The 15,314-nt window shown below is 36.1% G+C and overlaps 1 protein-coding gene, 1 long non-coding RNA gene and 1 pseudogene across 2 annotated transcripts; 1 reads left to right on the top strand and 2 right to left on the bottom strand.

Annotated features, from left to right (window-relative positions):
* The window catches only part of LOC102665363 (RNA-dependent RNA polymerase 1-like), a 32,004-nt pseudogene extending 22,599 nt beyond the window's left edge, over positions 1–9,405 (bottom strand).
* A 617-nt stretch (positions 9,406–10,022) lies between these two features.
* LOC121175198 (uncharacterized) lies at positions 10,023–11,715 on the top strand. Its single transcript, XM_041017521.1, has 2 exons — positions 10,023–10,764; positions 10,865–11,715. Exons 1-2 carry the CDS (start codon positions 10,023–10,025, stop codon positions 11,713–11,715), a joined length of 1,593 nt encoding a protein of 530 aa, XP_040873455.1.
* A 94-nt stretch (positions 11,716–11,809) lies between these two features.
* Positions 11,810–15,049, bottom strand: LOC121175147 (uncharacterized). The gene is made up of 2 exons (XR_005892294.1): positions 14,645–15,049; positions 11,810–12,238 (listed from the first exon to the last, which is right to left on the bottom strand). It is a non-coding gene; the product is annotated as an uncharacterized lncRNA (long non-coding RNA).
* Between the last annotated feature and the right edge of the window lie 265 nt (positions 15,050–15,314).

Raw genomic sequence — 15,314 nt, 5'->3', positions numbered from 1 at the left:
TTCCTTTAAACACCTTTTTCTTGATGTTCTTGTTAGAGTTAAAGGCAACAAGACCAGATCCATTTGATTCTTCAGAATTTCCAGGTGCTTTAGATCGAAGTTCCCTTGACTATAAGTTGGATTTCACCTCCTCCATGGTGACACATTCCTTACCAACACTAAGAGAATTGACAAAGCTTTCATATGATGGTGGTAGAGAGGCTAACAGAATCATGGCAGCATCTTCATCCTTTATCTTAACATCTATATCTCTTAATTCCATCAAAATAGAATTTAATTCATCAAGATGATCTTTAAGAGATGTACCTTCTTTCATGTGTAGACCAAATAGATGCCTCTTCTAGAAGAGCTTGTTGCAAATTGACTTAGTCATATACAGCTTTTCCAACTTGAGCCATAAGCCACTTGCAGTTTCTTCATTTCCAACTTCATATAAAACTTCATTAGAAAAAGAAAGCAAGATTAGTGAGTGATTCTTTTCTTCTTGTTCTGCAAGTTCTTCAGTCTTTGAAACAGAGTGATGAAAGCTTGCTTGTGGAGCTTTTATGGAGGTTGGATCTTTGAGCTTCAATGAGGTCCTTTAATGGTGATTTTCCACCATGGAGATGCAGCGGAAGACAAAGGAGAAGAGGTGAGAGGAGGCGCCATCCACTAGGGAATAAGCCACGGAAGAAGGAGCTTCACCACCAAGATGAGCCTTGGATAAGAAGCTTGGAGAGGATGCTTCAATGGAGGAAAAGAAAGAGGGAGAGAAAGAGAGAGGGGGGGCACGAAATTGAAGGAAGAAAAAGGGAGAGAAGTTGAACTTTGAGTTATGTCTCACAAGACTCTCATTCATCAAAGTTACCACAAGTGTTGCACATGCTTCTATTTATAGACTAGGTAGCTTCCTTGAGAAGCTTTCTTGAGAAAACTTCCTTGACAAGCTTCTTTGAGAAAACTTCCTTGAGAAGCTTCTTTGAGAAAACTTCCTTGAGAAGCTAGAGCTTAGCTACATACACCCCTCTAATAACTAAGCTCACCTCCTTGAGAAGCTTCCTTGAGAAGATTCCTAAAGAAGCTAGAGCTTAGCTACACACACCTCTCTAATAGCTAAGCTCACCTCCTTGAGTTGAGAAGCTAGAGCTTAGCTACACACCCCCTATAATAGCTAAGCTCACCCTCATTCCAAAAATACATGAAAATACAAAAAAAAAAGTCCCTACTACAAAGACTACTCAAAATGCCCTGAAATACAAGGCTAAAACCCCATACTACTAGAATGGCCAAAATACAAGGCCCAAAAGAAGGAAAAACCTATTCTAATATTTACAAAGAAGAGTGGATCCAACCTTGACCCATGGTCTCAAAAATCTACCCTAAGGTTCATGAGAACCCTAGGGCCTTCTTTAGTAGCTCTAGTCCAAGCCTCTTGGAGTCTTCTATCCAATACCCTTAGGGGGTAGGATTGCATCATCCCCTCCACCTTGGAAAGGATTTGACCTCAAATCCCGAGGTTCTTTATACTCTGGGCTCTTTCCCTCAACACCTGTAAAAAGAATAAAAACATATGTATTAGTGGTGTTGGGTATGTTACAGTAGGGTAAGGTTTGAAAACCCCTTTCATGGACATCTTCCCATGAGGGAACACGGTTCCTCACCAACTCAATGAGTGGTGCTACAAGTATAGAAACATATGGAACAAACCTTTTGTAAAAGTTTGTTAAGTCATGGTAGCCCCAGATTTCCCTTATACTTGGTGGAGTGGGCCAATCAGGAATGACCTTTATTCTCTTAGGGTCCATGGGAACCCCTTGATCACTATTTAAAAAATTAAGGAAAGTAATGCAATAAAGCGTGCCTTTTTCTGTATTTTTATGTTGATTATTCCTACAAAAAAATATGACAAACCTAAGGTGTCCCATATGAGCACCTAAGTTTGTATTAAAACCAAAAATAAGAACAAACCTACCTAATGAGTCCCTATGTACATGAATCATGAAGACGTTGGGTGCATGACTAATTTTACAAAAGAGGGTTGCAACACTCAACACATTCATCATATCACTTATTGTAGGGATTTGGTGCCTAATAATACCTATTTTGGGCACCAACAAAGCACAAGGGTTTAAGCTCTTGCAAACCAAACCCTCATCCAACAACTTCTTTACTTGAGGAATAAACTCAAGCCCGAGAGATGTGGCAATGCTAGCAAGTGTCTTTTTACAAAAGAGAATATGTGGAGGTTGTCTAAGAGGGAAAGTTTCTTTAATGTTTGTCTATATTGTAAAATGAGTTTCCTTCTTAGCTAACCTCTTGGAGGAGACACTTACCTCCTTACACTTCTCTTTAACCACTAATGGTTGTCCTTCTTCTTGGGGGTAGATTTCTTCATTAGATTCTTCCCCTTTTGCTTCTTCACTTTCACTATAGGAAGGTGAAGTAATAGCCTCATCTTGACTACTATAAATGTCTTGGCCCCTCATAATCATGGTTTTCGTGGTGGGGCATTGAGAAGTAATGTGTTCTCTTCCAAGGCATTTAAAGCACTTTATAGAGCTAGTCTTCTCTTGCATACTAGCCTTAAGGGCTTGCTTTTCTATTGTCTTCTCCTTATCATCTTTGGGCTTAGAAGGTGACACCCCTAAGATGCCTTGACCTTGGTCTTTCTTTGGATAAGAGTGAGAGACATAAGATTTTGAAGTAGACTTCTTTTTAAGTTGTTGCTCTACCCTTATTTCCCAATCTAAGTTAGCCTCTACATTGTCCTTCCCATGGAAGTATGGGAGGTTAATGTTAGCCTCTTGAGACTTTCTTTCCTTTTCTCTCCTATGGGAGTGAGGTCTAAGATGTGACCTATGTCTTCCTTCATAATAGTCGCGAAGTTCTTCACTTAGGCTCTTGCAAGAGTTATGACTACTATAAGAGGCATGTTTTTCTCTTTTCATTTCTTTCATTATTTTTCTTCTTTCTTTCATCTTGACTTATTTCTTCCACTCTTTTTTTTTTCCTTTTTCTTTTCTCTCTTTTTTTTCTTTCCATAACTTGAGGGAACTTAACTCATCTAAGATTCTAGATAAAGGGTCTTTATGACTAGTACCCTTGCCATTAACACTAGATGAATGATGACTCATGTTGGTTCCTAAGTTGTGGTTCTTTCTTGTTGGAGGTTTGAAAACAAAAGGTAAAAGAAACTATGGTTGAAACTAGCCAAAATAAACACTAAAAGAGGTGTGAAAGATAAGGTAAAAACTAATTGGTAAAATGCAAGCTATCTAGGCGGTTTGACAATGGAAGGTAAAAGAAATAAGCTACGAAAGTAAGCAAGAAATGTAAACTAGGCGAATCCTAAAGAGTGTTTGGATGACCACATTTAAGGTTCCCAACAAAACACTCACAATCCTAAGGGAAAATTGCCTGAAATTATTACACACAAATGGAAGTAGGGTGACCTATTGGAGGCTCCCAACTTACTTCCAATGAAAGGCCTTTTTGTTACAAAATTTGAAAGCAATGAAAGTAAAGTAAATTGTCAATTACAAAATTGCAAAAAGGTCCTCAATTTTGGTGGTTTTTCTCTCTTTGGTGATTCACTCAATTTGAAGTGCTTCTTAGTCCAATAGCTCATAAGGTGGTTGACCCCTTGCTTCTTGACTCAAATTCTTCAAGGGATGACACCAATCCTCCTTCCAATTCCCTATATGGCAACCCACAAACAAGGAAACAAAGAGACAAGCAATAACCAAAGACCAAAAAAAATGAAATGAAAGCTAAACCAATGGAGTTTTAACAAGACAATTTTTCAAGGATTACTCAACAATTAAAGCAATAAAAATGACATAGAAGAAAGCTAGGACTCAAAGAGAAACTTAGAATGGCTCTAGAGTAGAGTAAAAAAAACTAAAAAAAAGACTCAACAAACCTCTAGCTTTGGCACTTTTTTTCACAGTAATTTTCAATTGAAATTTTGGAACTAAGATTGGTATAACATAGGCACCAATTATAGAGTAAATTTTGAGCCAAAACAACAAGCACACTTTCCTTTCACTTTTTTTTTCTGGATACTGATTTTTTCTGCCAACTTGTATGATTTTTATATTTTTTTTCCTTTTCTCCAAATCACTTGGTTCTTTTTTTATAACTTTCTTCCAGATGTCTGTAAAATTCAGTAAAAATTTCAGCTCAAAATTCGAAGTAACCAATTCTCAGTAATTTTTACAAGTTTGTATGTCCAAGCTGCCAGCACCAGCGATTTTTTTTTAAGCATGGTATATTGATTGCCTTGGGCTTACTTTCAACCTTCCTATGTATGTTGAACTCACTAGGATTGTTTACCACAGTTTTAGGAGTTCAATATTCACTTAGGATCAACGTTTCAGCCAGCAATTCAATCACCAAAACTCAAATTCACAATAGACACAATCATAAGGAAACCTAAAAGTTCAAGAAAAGGTTCACAATCAAAGACTCTCTAAGAATTTTGCATGAACATGTTAAGGACTAATTAACATGAAAGATTTGACTCAAATCAAATCATAGGCTAAAATAATTTCATACACTCAGGAACAAATGAGTTAGACAAAGAAACAAGAAAATAAAATCCAGCACAACATAAGAAATCTTATGTGACAAGTTTCATGACTAGACATGACTTCTATGACAAAACTACAATAGGTGAACAAGTCACTCTAGATTTTTGAGGTTTTCTCCTACTTAAATATTTTTGTAAGAATTTTATGGTTTAGGTTTCAGCCACAAAAAATAACAAGACAAAACTCAAAGGAACCTAAACTCAACACAATTCATAGTTCAAGAACAAGAACAAGAAATTTGAACCATAGAAAATCAAATCTAGCTTCTATAGCAAGTTTAATCAGTGGAAACTCTAAAGAATCATGTTAACAACATTTAGCACAATACATGTGAGGAGATAGTGGAGAAAAATGAAGAAATAACAATGGAAGAAAAGTAAAGCAAAAAAATTAATGGAGGTTTAAGGAGCACCTACTTGAAGCTCTTGTGCTCTGATTACCACTTGATGGAAGCTTGCTTATGGAGCTTCTATGGAGGCTGGATCTTTGAGCTTCAATGAGGTCCTTTAATGGTGATTTTCCACCATGGAGATGCAGCGGAAGACAAAGGAGAAGAGGTGAGAGGAGGCGCCATCCACTAGGGAATAAGCCATGGAAGAAGGAGCTTCACCACAAAGATGAGCCTTGGATAAGAAGCTTGGAGAGGATGCTTCAATGGAGGAAAAGAAAGAGGGAGAGAAAGAGAGAGGGGGGAGCACGAAATTGAAGGAAGAAAAAGGGAGAGAAGTTGAACTTTGAGTTGTGTCTCACAAGACTCTCATTCATCAAAGTTACCACAAGTATTACACATGCTTCTATTTATAGACTAGGTAGCTTCCTTGAGAAGCTTTCTTGAGAAAACTTCCTTTAGAAGCTTCTTTGAGAAAACTTCCTTGAGAAGCTAGAACTTAGCTACATACACCTCTCTAATAACTAAGCTCACATCCTTGAGAAGCTTCCTTGAGAAGATTCCTAAAGAAGCTAGAGCTTAGCTACACACACCTCTCTAATAGCTAAGCTCACCTCCTTGAGTTGAGAAGCTAGAGCTTAACTACACACCCCTATAATAGCTAAGCTCACCCCTATTCCAAAAATACATGAAAATACAAAAAAAAAAGTCCCTACTACAAAGACTACTCAAAATGCCCTGAAATACAAGGCTAAAACCCTATACTACTAGAATGGCCAAAATACAAGGCCCAAAAGAAGGAAAAACCTATTCTAATATTTACAAAGAAGAGTGGATCCAACCTTGACCCATGGTCTCAAAAATCTACCCTAAGGTTCATGAGAACCCTAGGGCCTTCTTTAGTAGCTCTAGCCCAAGCCTCTAGGAGTCTTCTATCCAATACCCTTAGGGGGTAGGATTGCATCACAGAGGCCTTTTCTTTGGATTCAGAAGCCATTTCTTTCTTCAGAGATGCAGAAGCAACAGGAGCCCAAACACGTTGTTCCTTCAACAAAGCACGCATCTTGATGCGCCACAGATCGAAGCTGTTCTTTCCATTGAATTTCTCAATCCTGATTGTGTTTGACATGATTTCTTGAGTGTTCTTGATCACCAAGAAGCAGCGAAAGAACCAGAAACAAGACTCCCACAGCTTGATCTTTATATTCAGACGAGAATATTGAATTCCCTTGATCGCAACTTGAGCTCTTGATACCAGTTTGTTATGGAAGTGATGAAGAACAAGCAAGAACAACAGCAACAGAAACAACAGAAAGTTATGTCATACACATAGAGTTTTGCAGCAAGGTGAAAGAGAAGGAAAGAGAGAAAGAACACACACAGAATTGCGTGGTTCACCTTGATCAAGGCTACATCCACGGGAGGAAAAACAGAAAGCTTTTTTCTTATTATGGTTGCAGTATACAAATGGAAGCTTGTCTCTAAAAAAAATACAGGGCATCCTTGCTTTATATAGGCAGAGGACAAAACAGAAAAAAAAAAATAACAGAATAAACTTCCATATGGATTTAGGTCACAGTCCAACATTATCAATATGTTCATGGAAATGACGGAGAACACGATTTGAGATATTAATCTCTGGAACACAAAAGTATACTTTGCAAGGTGTGATCTGAACCCAGAGAACGTATAACAACCGTGTATCCAAGGATATTGCAGGTGACCGAGGATGATTCTTTGATTTAAGGTACGTTTTGTACTGATCCGTCAGCCACTTTGTGGGTTCATCGCAGAATTGCTTTGAATGGTAAATCTTTTCTGAAGCATGTTCAATAAATTCAAGGGGCATTCTACAGGGATCAACCAAGCGATAGAAGTCACCATCAAGTGAAGGTTCTGCAAGACACGCATGCTGAACCAATGAATTGACTTTAAACAAGATGTCATATGGAATTTGACCACCTTGAGGAGGAGCAACAATGGGGACCAGACCCCAATTTTGAGAAAAGGGAACTCCAGTCTGTAAAGTGTATTGCCTCTCACTTTCCTCGTAATAAGCAAAGTTTTCACTGAAATTTGGAAATTGTCGGCCATTAGGAAGCTCCAGACATATGGCAGAGGACTGCCCAATACGACTATCAGAAGTGAAATCAATTGCCCGGATCCATTGCTCATCAAGGACATCTCTGTAGTAGTTGAACAAAGGATCATCAAATATATTTGCTGATGTAGGTACATCATTCTCAAAAACCCGGGGAGCACCAAGTAACTGACAATTGAAGCGAATTGGATAAGATTCAGCAATCATAGTAAAATACAATTTCAGAAAAGAGACAATCATAAAATCTGATAAGAGTTCATAATTAAAGATGAAAAAGCTAATGCAGTAAATATTAATTTGCACGAAGTTTTATCTCTGATAAGTAATAGACTGTAACGTATTTAGCACAAAACAAAATTTCTTAAACCCATTATTGCAGAAGATATAATATGGAATAATTTCAATTAGGAAAACTTGCTCAACATGAAAGGTAACAATTAAAAATTTGAGAGACAATAAAATAACTACTTTGATTTGGGAGATAATCTTACGTTTACTTTCTGAAAGAAAACATACATGAAAACAAAATGTAGGAGAACATTGAGAAACTTTTGATTAAGAAAACTAATTGAAGAACCATTTCTAAACATTAAAACTACCTTTCCTTTATATCTTATTTAATGTAGTAGCCATAAATGTCCCAAGTTCACTCAACTTTGATTTTAATTGCAGAACCATTTCTAAACATTAAAACCACCTTTCCTAATCATATTGAGCAACAAACCTAAAATATTATCTTCTCCGTTTTTGTATGAAATTCTATAATAACCCAACACTGTTTAATAAAAATAAATTTCCTAAAGATAAATTAATCTAGGCCATGGAAATAGAGGAAAAACTATTCTAAACTAAAGAGTAGGAGAAATCTTAGCACCTGATGGAAATGGAAATGGAAAACCAAATTACATACCATTCAAGGGACTTTTTCTTATACAATAATTTTCAGATGCCAAATTCTTCATCGAATCATTATTTCAAATTTCCTTAGTTGAAATTCATAAGCAAGAACTTTCTACAGAATCTATAACTCCATATCTTCCTCATTTTACATGTTTTGTGCTTTGTTGTTTTGTATTTTGTTTTTTGGTAACTGAGTTCTGGAACACTAGGAAGGATGCTTAGGCATATCATTTTATTGGTGGTCTCTGCAACTGTCAGTTTGGTAGCATTTTTATTTTTGGAAAATAAAAAATTAGGGTGAAGAGATGATTGCCCCAGTCCAAGGACAGGAAAGGCCACAAGCATAGAAAAACTTAAAAGTTAATATTACCATACTCCAATTGCAAACCCCTGGATTCGAAGCCAAGCTATGTATTTGTCATGATTCAACTCCAGTTGGAAGTTTAACATGTTCATTATTAATTTCATTCAGAAATTAAATTATATGCCTTAAAACACATAATGAAAAAGTTAAGTTTAACAACCCGAATCAAGAGATATCATGTAGTCTCATTCCGTGGTCGATGCAGCTCAATCTTCCGAATGTTCTCATATGAAAGCTCAAGTTTGTATTGCACATTGTTGTGGGAAAATAAGAAATGCATCTTTCTCATTCCAGTCCCAAAATTTACAACAACATCCTGCTTTTTCCATAAAACAGAATTTTCCCCTATGTTGTTAATAGCGGCCGTCACGGCCGCTATCACGGCGGCGCGGCGCGGCACCCTACCGCGACGAAGGCAGGAGAAGCGGGGCAGTTCAGAGTAGCGGCCGTCGCGGCTGCTAAAGCGGCGGCGCGGCGCGGGATCTCGACGCAAAATTTCGCGCGCTACACTGACAGCCCAAAATGCCCTCACTTAATGCGAGAAAGTGAGGGTATTTTTGGCTTTTTTTTTATTACCTGGCCATTGAAGCTCCCTCCCCGATCTGTTATCCAAACGGCTTGAGAAACCCTTTCTCCATTGAAGCTGCGCTGCAACCTCGACCTGCGACTCCGACGACTCCGTCCAGCGACTCCGACGATCCCGTCCAGCGACTCCGGCGACGACTCTGCACCCGACGAAGCTGCAACCCGATGAGTCTTCGTCCTGCGACTGCGCCACGCCGCCACCCCCTTGCTTGAGGTGAGGAAGACAACGAAGAGGATTTTTTTGGTCTTACTCTTACCTTGCTGTTGGGTCTTGGCCTCTTGCTGTTGGGTCTTGGCCTCTTGGGTGTCTGCGGCTCTGTGCTGTGATTTTTATTTTATATGAATTGAATTCATTTTTTTGTGAAGCATGAAGTAGTTATTAACTTATTATCCACCACCTGTCATGTGACTGCCACATATGCTAGATTCTAGAATTGTCTAGCAACTAGCAAAGTGTTGAATCAACAATAAAAAATTGAGGAACAATCTCAGCCATAGTTGTTATCCACCTGTTGATGCATGTGTGCAGAAAATGAAAGCCAAAGAATTTAAAAAGAGTTGACTGTAGCTGTGAATAGTTTGTGTCAATTAATTTTTACCTTGTTACTTACTAATTAATTTTTTGATGATTAATTTTTACCTTGTTACTTACTAATTAATTTTTTGATAATTAATTTTTACCTTGTTACTTACTAATTTTTGGCTTTGGCTGTAACTGTGAATGGTTTGTGTCAATTAGTTCACAATTTTTTGTTGTTCAAGTAAGAACTCTAGCATTAGGGAGTGACACTATTTATTTACATAATAGAGTGCAGAATTTTATGTAATTTTTTATTTGGTTGCAGTGCTTTAGTCTCCTTACTGTGCATTAGACTTTAGTCTACTAGAATGTTGAATTCAGAGGGATCTTCGTTGTTCAAGCCTACCGGTGATAGGGTAGATGCCTTTTGGAAATGGAACAGTTTAAAGGATAAAAATAACAGGAAGAGTGTAACCTGTGATTTTTGTCACAAAACGACTACGAGAGGAATTTCTAGAGCAAAAAGACATCAACTTCAAATAAAAGGAGATGTGGGTTCTTGTAAAAAAGTACCGGAGGATGTTAAATTAGAAATGATTGCTGCTTATGAGAAGAAAATAGCTGAAACTGCAGCATACATGGAGGCAATGCAAGAAGAAGACGAGGAAGAGGAAGATGGGATCCTAGAGATTGCAAGACTTAAAAGTGGAAAAAAGCATCCAACAACATCAAATGAAGCCTCCTCAACTGCTTCCAATAAGAGGATCACAACTAAAAAAGGCCCTATTGATTTTTTGTTCTCCAAAGCACCTGAAGAAAGTATCAAATTAGGAAAAACCATGAGACAATCAAGTGTAAATGAAACTTATAACAAGGCTACAAGAGACAGGGCAGTTCAGTACATTGCTCGTTTCTTTTTTAGGAATGGAATACCATTCAATGTTGCTAAATCAAAAAGTTTCAAGTTGATGATTGAGGCGATTGGAACCTATGGTCCTCATTTAAAGCCTCCAAGCTATCATGAATTGAGAGTTCCACTCCTTAAAATAGAGTTGGAATACACGAAGGGCTTATTGAGGGGTCATGAGGAGGAGCGAATCAAATATGGGTGTTCAATTATGTCAGATGGTTGGACGGATAGGAAGAATAGAACTTTGATTAACTTTTTGGTAAATTGTTCGTTGGGAACACAATTTGTGAGGAGTGTGGATGCTTCTGAATACATGAAGACTGGTCAGAAGGTCTTTGAGCTTTTGGATAGCTTTGTTGAGGAGATTGGAGAAAAGAATGTTATTCAAGTGGTGACGGACAATGGAAGTAATTATGTGTTGGCGGGTGAGAATTCAATCATACTTAATGAAGTTTTTTTTGTAGTTACTTATAACTTTTAATTGTTACACTACTCATACAAGTTTATTGATTTTGGTCTTTTTAGCTAAAATTTTACAAGTCACGAGACCAAAAATATTTTGGACTCCATGTGCTGCACATTGTCTTGACTTGATGCTAGAAGATATTGGAAAGATCCCAAAAGTAAAAAGGGTTATACAGAGAGGCATCAAGCTTGTAGGCTACATTTACAACCATGCATTGGCTTTGAACACCATGAGGAAATTCACACAAAAAACTGAATTAGTGAGACATGGAGTTACAAGATTTGCTACCACTTTCTTAACTTTGCAAAGATTGCATAAGCAAAAGGCCAATCTTAGAAGGATGTTTACTTCAGATGAATGGTTGAAGTCTAAGGCAGCTAAAGAGCCCAAGGGGAAGCAAGCAACAGATGTTGTTCTTATGCCATCATTTTGGAATGATGTTGATTATGCTTTAAAGGCTATGGGGCCTCTTGTAAGGGTGTTAAGGTTGGTGGATAATGAAAAAAAAAAACCTGCAATGGGTTTCATTTATGAAGCAATGGATAGGGCCAAAGAAGCAATTCAAAGAGCTTTCAATAACAATGAAGGGAAGTATAAGGATATCCTTGCAATCATTGATAAAAGATGGGATTGCCAACTTCACCACCCTTTGCATGCAGCGGGTTATTATCTAAATCCAAAGTTCTTTTACACCAATCCAAACATTGACAGTGATAATGAAGTGGTGGATGGCCTCTACAAATGTATTGATAAGCTTAGTGAAGATGATGATTTTGTAGTTGAAGTTCACAAACAATTGCTAGTGTATAAAAGGGCTGGGGAGAGGTTTGGTATGACTGCAGCAATGAAAGCAAGGACTGAAATATCTCCTGGTAAGTGGAAAAATTCACTTATAAATTTGAATGATTAATTAATAATATCTGTAAATGCTAATGCATATGAATTGCATTTTACAGTTAAGTGGTGGAAATTGTATGGAGGAAAAACACCACACTTGCAAACCATTGTCATTAAAGTTCTAAGTTTGACTTATAGCTCATCAGGATGTGAGCGTAATTGGAGTACCTTTGAGCATGTACGGAAAGTTCTAAGTTTGGCGAACACAGTTCCTTCACCAGTACGCTGCTCTACAAAAGTCTTTACATCAGACACATTCACAGATGTAGGGAATCCATACAACTCAATTGTTTTACCCATCCTAAATGCTAATTCTTTCTCCTTTCCTGGATAGAAGTAGAAAAAATTAAAAAATGGAAATAATACAGATGTGAAAATATCAATGTTATCAATGACGGATGACGGAAGGCCAAAATTCCTCCATATAGACCCGCCATTGCGGCCTTTGGTGCCACTATAGGGAGCTTCCCTTCACAAATTGATTATGGCGGTTGGCAAAAAATCTGCCACACCATCCTGCCATTGTGGCCATGGCACTGCAATTTAACAGCACTGGAAAAAATTATAATGCCACAACAAGTAATTAAAAGAAATCAATTTGTATTAACAAGCAGATTCAACAATTTGTGACGATTAAAGCAGAATAAAGTTTACGCACATTATCCAGGTAAATATACACATTATTGTATATACACTGAGCATATTCACCAAATTTGTTAAATTTAAGACTGCTACGTCTGCAACTTGTTAATCACTTCTTAATGATAGAAATATCACTGAAGTCGGAACACGACTACACGTAAGTTCACAGTGTAGGTTTATTTTTAACCAATTATTGAGAAATAACGTGTTCCACATATTCATTTCTTATTGCATATAACAATCTAAATATTCTTACTCAGAAACTGGAAAGAGTTTTGAACTAATGAACAACATAGAAATCCAGTATACTCGCAACAGAAAAGTGGAAAGGTTCAACTTCAAAATTTATTCACTTTACCCTGAATGTTATGCATGTAAAACTTAAATATGCAACAGGTCCTTATAGTCAAACCATAGTCAGCAAAACTTAAGAAGACTCATAATGTCTTTTGAAAATGTAAACATCCCTAAAAGGAAGAAAACAAGAGCAACATTTATTTGCTAGGTAGCAACAGTTTTAGAAACAATATGGAATCTACATAGATATTATATTGCATTCTTTTAAGTCTTCAAGTTTCCTAAAAGTAACTTAACTTTTTTCCTTTTCATACTTAAATATGTAAAGCGTCCATATAGTCTAACCATATTCAGAAAAACTTTGCAAGCACATTGATATAACAAGACATATTTATGGTGCCAGAGGAATCGTAGTTATCCCTTATATCTTTCAAAAACAGCAAATAATCTTCAAACAGTTGAAATAATTGTAACACAAATTTGCAGGGACAAACAACTTTAGATACAAAATGGAATCTACATAGAAGAGTACTAGTGTGTCTGTTTCACAGTCATCACAACAGAAACCCACGTTCACCCGGATGAAACAAATCTTGCATCTATGTTTTGTCTATTGGAAAGTGTGAACGGACTTTAAAGTGCATTCCAATGGATCTCCAAACATACCATACATTGTATACTTCTACTGAATTATCTAAAAGTTTTTTAACAATTTGACCCATTTGAAGAATGCAAAACACCTCTCAACAAATTTCAGGTGCTTCTTTTTTTGTCAAGCCTAGATTATGTCCAGACATAAAAAAAATAAAAAAATAAAAATGAGAAAACAACTCTTAGCAACTCAGCACTACTTATGGAAGTCCAACCTCCAATTATTTATAAAAGTAGGAAGGTGGCAGCAGGGATAAAGCATTGAGAAATTACTGTCAATAGAAGATTGTAGCCTAGCATCATAATACCTAATACATTATTTCATTTGTTTCACATTAAATAACATTCAAGGAAAAATATTCCACAAGAGAAAATGAATTCTCCCTTGCAAAAACTAATTGCCCAATAGAACTAAAAATAAAGAAGAAAATGAAAACAGATGTCAAGAACTAGTTCAACCTTTAGCCTGCATTTTTTAGAAACCTTTGCTTCAAATGTAACATGCGAGTTAGATCATGAATTCAGGAAAATATTCAGATTCAAAATACAGATGGTTCATTCGTAAAAAAATGTAAAGGCAGCTTCCACCTATCTCAGGAACTAAATAATCACAGGATTACAATGTCAGCAACTTTAATTGTCCTCCAGTTGCTATCAGTAAGTATAAAGGAGTAAAATTCAAAGAGTTTAAAGCTCCAGAAATTACACAAAAAGAAGATCAAACAATTAAATCTATGGTATACACAAAACTGTTAAACCTTAGCTTTACATCTCTCGATATCTAGTAAATTATGCTACCTCATTTCTCAAAATAAGCAGCAGCAGAAATAGAGCCCTGGTTGTAGTTCGTGATGTGGATTCAAACATGAAAAAGTTGGTTAAAAATTAACAAACAAGCTATATAGGATCAACAAAACTGGCAAATACCCGTTGCTTTCAGCCATTTGGGCAAAGAAGTAAATTAAAAAAGAAGATAGAAATCCATTAAAACTTTTTTGTACATAGTCAAAATATAAAGCTGGTAAATTTTGAGTCCAATCTTAATAACAAAACTGATCCATGAATTTTTACTTTACTTTTGTGAATTAGAAAACTGATTCAAGAATTTCTCTCTTCTTTTCTTATTACAACAACTATCACATCTACCACTTTTTTTTTCTCTACCTTCTCTTTTTTTTTTTTTCCTTTCTGATATCTCACTCTGCCTTCCACCCAAAATATGATCTACGTTTACATATTTTCCCAAAAAGATGTACTAGTCAAAGAAACCATAGAAAGAAAAACCCATTTAGTTCATAAAAACCTCCCCATCAAAGGAATTGTTAGACATAAAAATATTCATTTGTGCTCACCTCTTCCAAAAGTATCAGAAGCTCTACAATCGTGTGGTAAAGCTCAAATGTTTTTCTCCAATCTTCTGAAAAAAACAATAAAAAAAAATGCGAACTTGACAGAAATGCAACATATTTGTCTAAGAAAGACAGAATTCTTCCACACCAGCAACCATTAAGGCATTTTCTTTGCAAAAATTATGTGAAAAATTGAGTGGAAAATTATTCTTAAAAGTGAAAAATTGAAATTGTTTCTAACTATCTTAATAGAAAAAGCAAAAAGGATTAACAAAAGTATTATGGAAAGTATTCTTAAAAGTATTTTAGGGCTAACGAAAATAAAATAATTTTTCAAATTTATATTTATTAAATTTAAATTCAAAAAGATAGATGAATTGAGGGAAAGAAAAAAATAAAGTTTGAGGGAGTTTGGTGAAGCTTACCGCATCAGATAGTGATTTCTGACAATGTTTTCACACACCTTTGTTTGATTATGCAATTGCAAGCAATGTGGAGAGTATGCGAAAGGAATAGCGCCAAAAACGGAAATATTTATTTAATTTGTCATTTAAAAATTTATTTATATAACAAAATATATTTAACTAAATTACATGAAAATTAACTGCTTTTAATTTAAAAGGAATTTTATTTGAAGACATTATTCGTTTTTATGGTGTTTATTTAAAGATAC

The sequence above is a fragment of the Glycine max genome, chromosome 7 (assembly GCF_000004515.6).
Source record: "Glycine max cultivar Williams 82 chromosome 7, Glycine_max_v4.0, whole genome shotgun sequence".
Taxonomy (NCBI): domain Eukaryota; kingdom Viridiplantae; phylum Streptophyta; class Magnoliopsida; order Fabales; family Fabaceae; genus Glycine; species Glycine max.
Note: the sequence above shows the minus strand (reverse complement) of the source record. Positions and strands in the feature narration are given on the sequence as shown.

What these genes read in the sequence shown, in the direction of transcription:
- LOC121175198 (XM_041017521.1), top strand. Translation starts at nt 10,023, where the DNA reads ATGATTGCTGCTTATGAGAAGAAAATAGCTGAAACTGCAGCATACATG. An exon ending in AAGTAATTATGTGTTGGCGG is followed by an intron (nt 10,765 to 10,864) that starts GTGAGAATTCAA and finishes TGGTCTTTTTAG; the next exon opens with CTAAAATTTTACAAGTCACG.